This window comes from Hyaena hyaena, unplaced genomic scaffold, assembly GCF_003009895.1.
Source record: "Hyaena hyaena isolate Hyena2069 unplaced genomic scaffold, ASM300989v1 scaffold_189, whole genome shotgun sequence".
NCBI classification, from domain to species: Eukaryota; Metazoa; Chordata; class Mammalia; order Carnivora; family Hyaenidae; genus Hyaena; species Hyaena hyaena.
This window is the reverse complement of record NW_024080821.1, coordinates 761333-775305: the sequence shown is the minus strand read 5'-3', so window position 1 is coordinate 775305 and position 13973 is coordinate 761333. Positions and strand designations below refer to the sequence as shown.

General features: G+C 42.1%; 1 protein-coding gene across 4 annotated transcripts in view; it reads right to left on the bottom strand.

Annotated features, from left to right (window-relative positions):
- Positions 1–13973, bottom strand: part of ANKFN1 (ankyrin repeat and fibronectin type III domain containing 1) — a 470333-nt gene that overhangs the window by 386412 nt on the left and 69948 nt on the right. For all 4 annotated transcript variants that reach the window (XM_039241182.1, XM_039241185.1, XM_039241183.1 and 1 more), the window contains one exon: positions 9841–10103. In XM_039241182.1, coding sequence (XP_039097113.1) covers positions 9841–10103 — 263 coding nt within the window. The remainder of the gene's footprint in view (positions 1–9840; positions 10104–13973) is intronic.

Here is a 13973-nt window from a genome sequence, read left to right as displayed (position 1 = left end):
TCACCTACTTCACTTCTGTCTGGAGTCCAAACAATAGCTGAATTCACAAATCCCTCTTCTCTTGTTAACACCTGAAGGGGCCAGAGCAACACATACACAGACTGACCAATTAGTGAACAGCTAGGGGCCACTGTGAATTGTAGGCTCCTTATTCTGCAGAAACTATAAAACCCTGCCATAGAATGAAGGCGGTGGGGGTCACCAATGAAGGTGGTCAGAATCTAAATCTATTTCTTATGAAACTGGAGTACTGGACTGTGTGAGGTCAGGTGATGACTAAGTAAGACTAGATAGACCTACTGAACAGATGAAATGCTATATTAGGGATGGGTATAGTGCTTTTGTTGTAATAAGTATCTTTTTATTTAAAAATAAGAAACATCTTCTGATTGTTTGACACGTGGTTGGAAATGTTACTTTTACTTTAAGTAGATTTTCAAAGAAAAAGCAAACCATGTGGCATGGAGGGGAAGGAGTAAAAGAAATGTTGGGCAGTTATCCATCAGCAGCTGGGCATAATATAGTTGAGGAAACATTTTCTCTGCAAGCCCTAACTTGACACTTTAAGATAACAAAAGAAACTTCATGTAGGTAGAGATGGTTAAGAGAATGAGAGATTGGAGAAAGATCAGAAGGAACAAAGGGAACCAGAGTTCACAGGGTTGGACAACTTAAACTCTCCTCATCACTTTAGAAAGGCAGTTTTTGTAATTGAGAGCAAAAGTCAGGACAGAAATGACTGAGATGTGAGTGGAGGAGGGGTCCACTTCTGGAGTGGTAGGGACAGTGGGGGTAGGAGTTATGAGTCATGGTGTTGTTAAAAGGGGTTTCAATTTGGAAGGTAGATCAGAGAGAGAAAGGAAGGTGTTTTGTTTGTGATTGGGAAGGAATTAAGCATATTTGTAGGTTGAAGGGAAGGATAAAGCTGAAAATGTTAAAGATACAAAAGAAAGTGGGGGTAAATGGGTGAAACAAGATCCTAGATTAAGGAAGATGAGAGTATGTAGACTGAAGGGAAAGGTTTGGCTTTAGGAAGATGGTGGCTAATACGTAGCATAATCTCTGTAGTGGGTTGAATATGGGCCCTCAAAAAGTTATGTCCATTTCTAAATTTTTTTTCTTTTTTTTTTTAATGATTTTTTTATTTATTTCTAGGAGAGAGAGAGAGAGACAGCGTGAGCAGGGGAGGGCCAGAGAGAGAGGGAGTCACAGACTGAAACAGGCTCCAGGCTCTGAGCTGGCNAGGAGAGAGAGAGAGAGACAGCGTGAGCAGGGGAGGGCCAGAGAGAGAGGGAGTCACAGACTGAAACAGGCTCCAGGCTCTGAGCTGGCAGTCAGCACAGAGCCCGATGCGGGGCTCGAACCCACAAACCGCGAGATCATAACCTAAGCGAAAGTCAGATGCTTAACCGACTAAGCCACCCAGATGCCCCTCCATTTCTAAATTTTCAGTACTTTTGAATGTAACCTTATTTGGAAACAAAGCCTTTGCACATGAAATTAAGGATTTCCAGATGAGACCAATCCAGTAACTGGATTGAGAAAAGAGAGGGGACTTTGAGACACACAGATGCAGAGGTGACCCATAAAGGAAAAGGCCAGGTGAAGATGGAGAGACTGGAATTGTGAGTCCCAAGCCACCAGAAGCTTAAAGCCACAAGAAGCTGAAAAAGGCAAGGAAATTCTCCCTAGAACCTTCAAGAGGGAGGGTGGCTGTGCCCATACCTCAGCTTCAACATTTTGGCCTCCAGAAAACTATGACAGAATGAATTTCTGTTGTTTTAAGCTACCTGGTCTGTGGTCACTTGTTATGGAAGCCTTGGAAAACTAATACAACCACCAAACTCCAGGTTAAAAATGGACCTGTGAGCAAACTGAAGATACACTGACCATAGACGTGTCCTCACTCACTGGTTGGGTCAGGAGGCCAGTCAGCTTCATAAAAGTTTGTCCCTGGACCAATCATGGTTGTGTCAACCTCAGCCTTGAATGCATCCTTCCTAATTGACATCTAGTCTCCATTTCACCTTGCACTTTCCATTGCCCTATTTGGCATTTCTCATTATGCCCCACCCCCAACACTCATCCCAGCTGCTTTTGGTTCAAAGCATTAAATACTCAAGTCTCTCTCTGCAAACCATGTAGATTTGTATGAAAAATCCTATTAAAGAGGACATGAGGAAAAAGTATGTGATACTCTCTGTATATGTATTCTCTGATTTTAATTCAGGTAGCTGCTCAGTTTCTCCTGGGTGCCTATGCAAACACTTATCTTCATTGTTGGTCTAACTTAGTGCTGATTCCTACCACTTAAGTTCAAATTCTTCAATTCTTCATGACTTAATGTGCCACCAATAACAGCATAGCAAGACACAGAGAATCATTTATTTAAACCATTTTGGCTCCCTAGCTGGGATTCAAAGAAAGAGGATATTAATTCTATATATCCAACTCATTGAGAAATTCCCAATCTAGAATGACCATAGGTCATTCAGATTCCAAAGAGAGCTCTAGAAAAAAAATGTGATAGACTAACACAATCATGGAATCCACATTTATTTAGTACCTACACGCTATCAATTATTTCGCTAGGTATTAAAAATATATGTATAAATGAGAGGAATGAGTCTGACTTTCAAAGAACTCATTGTCTCCATGTGCAGTTAGGAAAAAGACATTTGACTGAACAATACAAGTATAATAGGAAAAGCATTATCTTATGGTATAAATGGTATAAACTGCTTAGGAAGCTTGGTAAGGAAGCTTTGGAGATGAGGTAGAGGCTCATACTAGATACTTTCCATATGCCCCTCTAGATCCACCCTCCATCTTTTCCCACCTGTTCTGTGCTCTTGGAGGTAACTTCTATGAACTGCATCCTCTGGGCACTGGTGTATTCTGGCTTTCAGATGGTTTCGGTCAAAGGGAGGACATGAAAGGGTGGAGGAGAGAGAGCTACCTTCCATTCACAATGCAGGTTGTCAGGTACTGCACTGTTCTAGGAGAGATCAAAACTTTTTTTTTTAATGTTTTATTTATTTCTAGGAGAGAGAGAGAGACAGCGTGAGCAGGGGAGGGTCAGAGAGAGAGGGAGTCACAGACCGAAACAGGCTCCAGGCTCTGAGCTGGCAGTCAGCACAGATCCCGACGCGGGGCTTGAACCCATGAACCGTGAGATCATGACCTAAGCAAAAGTCAGACGCATAACCAACTAAGCCACCCAGGTGCTCCAGAGATCAAAACTTCTGCCTAGAGTTTGCTCTTATGCATCCAACCATGTCCCACTAACTGCATCAACCTCCCTGCTTCCAGCAGATGCTAGCCTTGGGCTGCTTCACCATCCTGTCTTGGTTTCCCTTAACTTTGCCTGCACCATTGTAGAGTCCCATCACGCAACTCCCTGCAACCACTCATTGGGGGGTAGACCACCTGTTTCCCCCTATCAATGCTGAGGTCTAGAGATTCTTTCCAGAGAGAGTGACCTTCTGAAGAATGATTAAGTTTTTGCAGGAGCATGAAGGTGGGATGGGATGTCCTAGGCTGAAGTGAGAACACTGTTGTGGCAGGGAAGCCTGGGAAGAACACTACATATGTGGAGGCAAATAAGTAATACTTACCCTCTTTAAAAATTTTTTACTGTTTTATTTATTTTTGAGAGAAAGACAGATAGAGTGTGAGCAGGGAGGGGCAGAGAGAGAGGGAGACACAGAATCCAAAGCAGGCTCCAGGCTCTGAGCTGTCAGCACAGAACCCAACGCAGGGCTTGAACCAACAAACCATGAGATTGTGACCTGAGCCGCCTAACTGACTGAGCCACCTAGGTACCCCAGTAATACTTTTCTTCCTATAGAGAGAGTTGCAGGGAGTGGGGAAAGGAAATTAGAAAGCTGAAAGGACTTGGGGACCAATGTAATAAGGCTTTTGGATTTTATCCTGTTAGATGATGGGAAGTTTACAAAATACTGACAATATTCCAATGTCTTGAAGTTCCAGATACTCAGGTCTTTCTACAAAACCTGTCAGAAATGAGAGGCTGGCATAGATCTCTGCTCTGAATTTATGCTTTACTGGTTTGTACTCTTCCTTGTATTGGTTAATATAAAAACTCAGACTGTGTGCTAAGGAAAGCTGTTGACTTTTAAAAACATTAAATCACTTCAAAAGCTTTTTTCTTCTCAGTCCCAATATATTGGGCCTTCAACTTATGTATTAAAGAAAAAGAATACTCCTCTTGAGAAATGTCATAGTTTCATTCAGTTACAGAAAACTCAGCTTAACACGATAGTCTTTCACTAATCTTTATAGAAACGCGTGATTGATCAGAGTTAAGATTCTTGGTTTGGTCTTCGTGAAGGGGGAAGAGAGAGGCCGGAGTAATGTCTGGTAAAGGCTGGCAGAGGCCTTATGTGTGGAGGTAAGAAGAAGGAAGCACCAAGGAAGAGAAAGAAGTTCAGATCAGAGAGGTCTAATAGAAATATAATACAAACAAAAGGGGCAGGGCACATGTGCACTTTTGAATGTTGTAGAAGCCATATTAAAAAAAAAAAGTTAAAAGAGGTGGAAGCAACCCAAGTATCCACTGATGGATGAATGGACAAACAAAATGTGGTGTATACACACAATGGAATATTATTCAACCTTAAAAAGGAAGGAAATTCTGACACATGCTACAATATGGATGAATCTTGAGGCCACTCATATGACATATTTAGAATAGTCAGAATCAGAGACAGAGAGTATAAGGGTGGTTGGCAGGGGTTGAGGGAAGGAAAAAATGGGGAGATGTTTAACAGATGATCAATTTTGCAAGATAAAAAAAATTCAGAGCCAGATTGCACAACTGTGAGAATATACACTTGAAAATGGTTAATGACAAATTTTATGTTATGCGAGTTTTACTACCATTTTGAAACAGTTAAAAAGAAAATGGTAAAATTAATTTTAAGACTATATTGTATTTAGGGGTGCCTGGGCAGCTCTACTGGTTAAGCATCCAACTCTTGGTTTCAGCTCAGGTCATGATCTCACAGTTCATGGGTTCGAGCCCTGTGTCAGGCTTCATGGGGCCTGCTTTAGATTCTCTCCTCATCTCTCTGCCCCTCCCCTGCTCATGTGTGCACATGCTCTCTCTCTCTCAAAATAAATAAACTTGAAAAAAAAGAATATATTTTAGTTAAACCATTATATCTGCAACATTACCATTTCAATATGTAATCAATCCAAATTTATTAAGATAATCTATACTTTTTTCATACTGAGCTGTTGAAATCTGATGTATTTTTTTTACTTACACTTAGGGGACACCTCAGTTTGAACTAGCCACATTTTAAGTGTTCGAGAGCCACCTGTGGCTAACCATTACCCTACTGGACAGTGCAGTTCTAGAGCTCTGAACAATGGTAGGCACACCAATGACTTGCCCCATGATGATGTTTTTCTTCAGAGCCCTCCACTTTTAGGAGCTTTCCTTTGAGGTAACATCAGGCATGAGCTAAGAACTAAGCTTTTTGTGCATCATAGAAAGGTAACCTAAAAGCCATCCCAGAAGACCAAGTCTAAAGAGATCAAAAAAGGCACTGAGCCCACCTCCAGGCAAGCCCTTTGCTGTGACTGCTCTGGCCCTTGATCATTGCCAAATTGGTACATCAGTGAGGTGCCGTCAGAGTCAGACTCACTAGCTCTGTGACCCTGGACAATTTGCATAAGATCTCAGAGCTTGAATTTCTTCATTGGTGAAATAGGGATAAAGATGATAGCCTCTTATAAGGGTGTCAATACTCCCACAAAGCCTCACTAAAAGGTAACACAGCAAATAGCGTTACTCACTACTGTTATAAAAATCACCATCACTATCATTATTAATTTTACCACAAGCACATCTTGGTCATAAACAGTGTTTAACATTCTTTCAGACTTTCGATCACTCCCTCAGCCAATGTTAAACAAGTTGGAGGTGCAGTAAGAACATAGACTCTGGAGCCAGACTGTTTTGGTTCATACTGTGGTCCTGACATTTTCAAGTAGAGAGAGATTCTTTTTTTCCTTCAATCACTCCTTCCTTTTAACCCACTGATCCTCACACACAGGTCTCCATCTACCCTCTGGCCTAGCCTCCTAGTCTGTCAATTTTTAAGTCTGTAAAAATGGGAATAATAATATGAACCACTGCATAGGGCTGCTGTAGTAGTAAAGGTACTAATGGAGATGGAGTGTTTAACCTATGTCCCTGCACATAGCAAACCCTGTGAAGTGGAAGGTGCTGCTGGGTGAGAGACTGCAGATGCAGCAGTGAATAAAGTGGGTACCATTCTTGCTTCTCAGAGTATAAACTTGCAGGAAGCTAGCCCTGACACCAATAATACAAACAAAGTTCAGGGAGTATCATGTGGGGAGTGCAGAGTGTCATCATATGGGAAGTCCTTACTAACATCTTTCTTAAATACTTGTGCTACAATTTAAAAGCTTGTCATCCTCTCCTTGGTGGACAAAAACGTTCCTCCCACTGGTAGATCATGAGCACACCATTTCCCTTGGTTTGTCCATCATCTGAAACAGGAAGACCTCTGTTCCTTCTTAGACCACTGCCCCATCTTGCCACTTGAATTTAGACACACCAGTGGACCACCAGTCTTGTGAAGCAGTGCTTCTTCTTTTAAGCCCTTGCAGACTGAGTCAATAACACCCTTAAAAAAACCTCACATGTATCAAACCTGCTTACATATGGTAAGAAAATCTTGCTCCCAAGACACAAGTCCTTTCTCATCTGTGCAAGTTAGAGTGGGCAAATGTATGCCAAGTTTCTGTGTGTCTCCCACTGGGTGATCTTGGCCTTTGCACAAATAATTACAGAGTGAACAAGAGCTTAGCACTGAAGCAATTTACCGTGAGCTACACAGGAGGTGAGAAGAGCACAGATTAATCTCCAGAATGACAAAGTACAAGGGAAGAGGAAATAAAAGAAATAATAAATCGTTGATAAAATTGTCTTGATAAGAGGTAGGAACTTAAAAAGAAGCATTCTACAGCTCTTACTTGATGAGAGTTGGCATTCAGCCCTGTCCGCCCTGCATCATTAAAGCCCATGCATTTGGGAGGAAACATGGCAGCAAGACTCTACTGGATGTTCCTTTTTACCCTTATAAGTTTAGCTAGTCCTCACCTTCCCAAGGACCCCACGTCTGTCTACTCTGTCAGGCCTCTGCCACAAATCCTGCCCAAGGAGTGAGTTTACCTCTATGCTGGCTCCGTCAGGGTCAGGGAGGGAGTCAGAAGGGTGAAGGAGCCTGTCGGGATTGAGCTCTAGGGGTTGGAGAAAATCCAAAGCTGGCTTCCCCTCCCATGATCCCTGCTCATCTTTCTCAGGTGGTCTGGTACAGGATGGAGAGCTTCTGCCCCTCCCTTCTTCGCTCCTTACAGAAATGGAAAGGGGAGTCTGCTGGACTGGATTTCTCATGGGAGTGCTTGACAAAGTGAGGGAATATGAGGAGCTGCAGGCTTGTCCTGGGGAGGATGATACTGTCTGGCTTAATTGGACTCAAAGCCAGCTTTAAAGAAGTGACCAGTGCCTTTTTATAGCTCCTAATTTAGACAGAGAGAGAGAGAAAAAAGAAAGAATCTAATGTGCCTAAGTTTCTAGATAAATCTACATTTCTCCAGACTATATTACTGATGGCTTTGGACAGTGAAAATATGTTACAGAGAACAGTTTGATAATAGGCATGAAAAGCCACAAAAACGGTCACATTTTTTTATCTTGTTAATATTGCTAATATGAATATTGAGAATTCATCCCCCATGTTTTTATAAGGATAAATAAAACTGCTTTATGCACAGAAATATTCATAGTGGCATAACAATCATGGGAAAACTAGAAGCAATTTAAATAGCCAACAACTGCTAAACAGATTATGGCATATCCACTTAAGGGATTAATCCATTTAATCCAGTCATAATTAACCATCTATGTGAAAATTGGCTGGAAGATGGGAAAGTGTTTATGGAATAATACTGGGAAGAGAAACAGAGCAAATAAATATATCTAGACTGTGGTTACAATTGTGTCAAAAATGTATGCTTGGACAAAGACTGGGAGAGGGCACAGAGAAGAAACTGGATGCTAAAAGGGCAATCTTAAGAGAAAGTCTCTAAAAAAAACCCAGTTTGTAATGTTTCCACCATGCATCCCTACCAATAACAGCAAGAGTAAATCACAGCAAAGCACAGGCATCAGATTACTCATCTTGCCTCATTTCTTTGGCTTTCCCTGAGTTGCTTAAGTTAGAGCCAATCTGAATGGCAAAGCTCCTCACGTGCAATGGATGGAGCCCAGATAGCATGATGCTGCAAATACTAAACCCTTTCCACTAGGATGGCCAGTTGGATCTCCTAGCCACTCATCTCCAACTTTGAGCAACCTCATCTGTTGACTGACCCTGGAGAGCTGTGGTATGAGGTTGGAAGGCACTCCCTGGGTGACAGGATTCCCCATGAAGCCAATCCCCTGGCTCACATTTCATGCACACCCCATAACAACTTGAGAGCTGGAGCCCTGACCCCCCCAGCATAACAGCATTCAGTTTTGCACCCAAGCATCGGCAGACCGCTCTCCTCCCAGCCAAGTCCCAGGGTGAAGTGTCTCTGACTGTTCTACCTTTATTATGTACAACTGCCCAAAAACTGCTCTTAGGACAAGGGAAGTGTCCTTCCTTGGAAACCTCTTTCTCCCCTTTTTCCTCTTCTCCTGGAGAAGATAAACTTGGGGGCATTTACCGCAAATGCTCATGCATGTAAACATTCAGCCTGACATGCTCAGCTACATCTGAGCTTCTAAAGAGAGAAGAAAAGAAGCAAGTGTGGGAAAACAAGCAACAAAGAAAGCAACCATGTCTTCAGAAAAACAGAATACAAGGGAGTTTATGACCAGGTGTACTTTTGCTCATCTCATTATTTAGCGTCAGTAACAAAAACCCAAAGATGCTAACCAGCTCCCTGGGTAAGACAACCTGCTGCTAGCTGCACTAGTGATTTAAACAAAAACATTCTCTCCTGCTGTTTTTCAGCTTCAATCTACCCAGTGTTCACAGTAAATTCCAGAGCCTGATAACAACAACGACATAAAAAAAAAAAAAAAAACCCACAAAACTTTCCCCAAGTGCAAGAAGGCATCAATGCTGTCAACTCTGAGAGACCTACTTATTTTGTCCTGGGTTGAGAAAATGCATGAAATACAACCCATGCTTTTCCAAACCCAGGAGGTTCCCATGAACTCTTTTACCAGTGGGAAGTGAGAGGTTAAATTGTGTTGTATTTGTGGCTGTTTACTACAGACAACTAGAGCTGTGAACCAGAGATACAAAAGTCACCCTCGCCCCTTTGTGGCTAGCAGGATTGTAAACAGCCCTGTAGGAGAGCAGCTCTGTGGCAAAGATTCTCTGTGAGAGCTACACATCTGCAAAAGAAACTTGGGAAAGAAACCCTCTGGAAGAGTCCTTCCACTTGGGAAAGCTCTTTCTGGCTCAGGTGTTTTTCTGCCATGCAGCCCACTCTCAAGGATGAGGAAGAAGAAGAAAAGAAAGAAAACAAAAAGATGATATTCCCCACCTGCTGCTTGGACTTACTATACAATCAGTGGAGAAAATGCAAGTGCGTGTGGGCACGCTCTTGCACCTCTTTGGAAGAGGAGGGCAGATCCCAAATGCACTTGTTAATTGTGTAAACCATCCCTCCCACCCCCCAGCCACACGGAAAGCCCCAACCCACACACACACGCCCACCTCACAGCCAAGCCCCCTCCCCAGCATTCCTTTCTCAGCTTTAGAGAAATCATAAAATGCTACTCACATGTGGCAGCTTCAGCCTCCCTTTACCTCTCCCCAGCCTGTGCACGGGCTCTGGTAGCGGCGGTGGCGGCTGCTGCTGCTGCTGCTGCTGCTTTTTCTGTTGCAAGTGAAACAAACCTTCATCGACAGAGATGGTTTTCCTCTGGGCTGCTTTGTCTGAGATTCCCCAGATGAACACCGACTCGTTTATGTCATTATCTGAGTTCAATAGCTCCCCTAACACAGGCAAGGCTTTGGGGCTGTCATCTTCCACCGGCTGGGCTTCTGGTGAGAGAAACAACAGACCTGAAACTGACAACTGATCACATCAAAACACTCCAGGGGATGGCAACCCAAGACTACAGAAGTAACACATTAGCTCGCAATGATACCATGCACAGCCGTAGATCATCTGTCTTCTCCTGGCACTGTGAGCCTAACCAAGTTGAAGAGACATTATTTATGAACTTACAGCTTCCGGAATGACTCCAGGTGAAGCCACATGGGCATTATAAAGCAAAGTGTCACAGAAGGATTCTGTATCCAACATTCTGGATCCAACATTGTTGACATCATTAAGAGGGGTAATACCATTTGGTGGCTAAAAGTTAAAGTCTTTCAGATGGACCAAGGTTTATATACACTAAAGTAGACTTAGGTTCAAATGTGAGCTCCATCACTTATTAGCTGTGTAAATTTGGGCAAAGTCCTTATTTTCTCCAGGTCTCTCTCTTCATCAGCACATTAGGGATAATAAAACAATTATAGAGGAGCTACCAGAGGTAAGTGCAATGGTGTATATTAATTATCACATTCAATACATGTCACAGAGTAGGCACCCCATAAAAGAAATAAAGATGCCTCACCAGGTATTAGTATTTGCTTACTATGGGGACTTGTCATCTCTTAATGAAGAACGTTGTGATTGTATTATAGAACGCCAGGATCATTCCAATGGTCTATGTAATTAATTGCTTCCTCAGAGGAAACAAATAATGATACTTCACCTATTTGGATAGTCATCATTTTCAGCTCTCAAGTATGTAAAAATGCTGGGATTGCCATTTCTCAGATATGGGAAACAGAACCTCTGGTTTATGAAAATTGCTCAAAAAGGGGAAGACACTGACTCCTACTGCTTTTCCTTAGAAACAGACTTGTGAGAACAGAATACAAATCTACTGTCACTGAAGGCCTTTGTTTAGGAGGGTTGGATTTCTCATGACTGACTGATTTTGAACAAGGGGATCCTCCGTAGGGAAATCTGTACTTATTTCAAACAGTAAATGAGTCCAGGTGATGAAAAAAAAATCCAAAATGTTATTGCTGGGGGGACCTATTAGGCACTCTACATAACTTCACTTTTCCCACCTGAGAACACGAATATTCAGGAGCTGGTCAGTACTGACCATCTCTCATTTCCCACTACCCCCAAAGCAGCAGAAGAAAGCTTGAACAACCGGTTGTTTTTGTTTGGGGGGACTTCTACCGTGCTGAGGTAGTTTCAGTGGAGCCAACATAAATTAGACCCAGGGATGGCAAATGGCTTAACTCAGTTCACCATGCCTCATCTTATACCACAAAGGCTGTTAGTTGGAAAGTATCCTTCAAGGTCCCAGCCATATGCCACCGTTCTCCAGGCGAATGAATCAGTGTGAATGAAAAAATGTTAAAAACCTAGACCAGAACAGTTGCAGATAAAGGGAATCCCGGGGAGGAAAAGAAATAACCAGTCAACCAAATCCCAAATAGGTTCCTTATAAGAGTTCAGAAAGCTTCAATAGGATACCACAAACATGGAAGGAACATTCTCTGAGGAATATGTGCCAAGTACGTGGCATAGTGTCTACTACATTGTAAATGCTCAATGAATGCTAGTAACTGATAATAAAAATAATAATAAATAACCAATAAAGAGGGAGATGAGGGAATTTCTCATAAATAATTTGAGCTCATAAATTATACTGGGCACGATGCTAACATTTTACCATGTTGTCTGATTCAATTCCCACAGCAACATGAAAGAGAGATATAAATTCCCAATTTGTGGGTAAGGAAATTGAGGCATAGGAACTGAAACAATGAGAGCATGTTCACAAAGTCCCACAACTGCATTTACCCAACTACCAGCATCTGTACCTGTAGGCTCTGCTTCCCTCCCATTATGGTAGATGAACTGTCCATTTCCCCAAAAGTCACCTCTTGCCTACTCAAGGACATCACAGTAGCCATTTGTCCTTGTCTTTCCTTCACCATCAATGTTTGCTTCTATACTATATCATTCTCAACACCTGTTTGTTAATTGTCATCCTAGGTGTAAAACATACCTTCAGTTGGTCCCATATCCCCCTCCAGCAACTACCTGCTTATATCCCCTGTATAGTAAAAATCCTCTCAAGAATGGTCAAAACTCATTGTCTAACATCCCCTTCTCTCTTGAAGTCACTCCAATCTGGCTTTTACTGCCACCACTCCACCTGCCCTTGTCACTCTAAACTGCCAACCTAAATTGCTATTGCCAAAGTCACTGACAACCTCCATGTTGCTCTATCAGTCTTTATCTTCATTTGGCCTGCCAGCATCATATGACATGGGTAAGCAATTTTATCCTCATTGAAATTTCCTTCAGATGGCTCCTGGGACCTCACACCACCTGGGTTTTCCTTCTACCTCACTGGTTGTCCCTCCTCAGTCATCTCTATTGGTAGTGCCTCTCTTCTAGTTACTGAAGAGGCCAGTTTGGAATTCTGGCTACGCAACTCAGTAAGTGTTATGACCTTGGGCAAGTTACTTAACTTCTTTCTCCCGGTTTCCTAATCTATAAAATAATGGTAATAATAGTAACTGCCTTAAGAGGATATCATGAAAATTAAATGAGTTCATATACAAAAACACTCAGAACAAGGTCTGGTACGCAGTTAAGTATTACATGAGCATTAACTATTTTTATTACCCACTTCTTAACATCAAGTGCCTAAGGGCTCAGTCCTTGGAGACTGTCCTTCTCTGGGTGATCTCATTATTTCTCAGTGCTTTAAATAACATCTAGAGGCATATTTAAATCTACAGTCTAGACCTCTCTTCTACAAGGTGCAGTGGCCTAATTAGGATCTTCTCTTACACGTTTAATAAGCATCTCAAACTTGATATATCCAAAACCAAACACCTGGTTTTTTCAACTAACCTGTTCCTCACATAGTTTTCTTCATCTAAGTTGACGATTCCATCTTTCCAATTGCTCAGGTCAAAAACCTTGAAGTTATTCTTGACTCTTTCCCTCACACCCAGCATGCAGACTGTCTGCAAATCCTGATGACACTACCTTTAAATATATCCACAATTTGACCACCTCTCACTTTCTCCGTGGCTACTCACCTGGTCTAAAACACTATAACCTCTCACATAGATCATTTCAATAGCCTCTTAACCATTCTGTATGCTTCTCACCCTTCTCTCCTGTAGTTTGTCAACACAGTGCCATCTTTTAAAACTTAGAGCCAGATCATACCATTCCACTGCTCAAAACTCTTCATAAGTTCCTGCCTCGCTTAGGAAAAAAGACCATGCCTTTATTGGCCTACAAGGTTTGACCCTGTGCCCACCCCCATTCTTATACCTCTTTGAGCTCATCTCCTATTACTCTCCCCATCTGTCTGAACACTCTGGACATAAAGCCCTCTTGCATACCATAAGACCCATCTAAGGGTCTTTGAATTTGCCATTTCCTGTGCCTGGAACACTGCCACCACATGCCTAGTGGATTCACTTATTTACTCCTTCAGCCCTCTTTCCAGTGTCACTCTCTTGGTGACACCTTCCCTGATCACCCGATTTAAAACTGGTCTCCTCTCAGCACTCCCTTTCCCCCAACTGTACTTTTCTCCATAATACTAATCATCAAATATTTCCTATTTGTGTATGTGTTATCTCCCAAAGTCTCCCCCTATAAGAATGTAAGTTTCCTGAGAATTAGACTTTTTAAAAAAACTCTTTTTGTCACTACTCATAGGGCTTAGAGTAGAGCCTGCACCAAGTAAATGCTCATTAAATATTTCTTGAATTGATGGATGGAACTAAAAGGATTCAATCTCTTATCAAAGGTCAGAGAGTTAATACATGATAAAGTTAAGCACATATGTCTGCTTCCATAGCCCA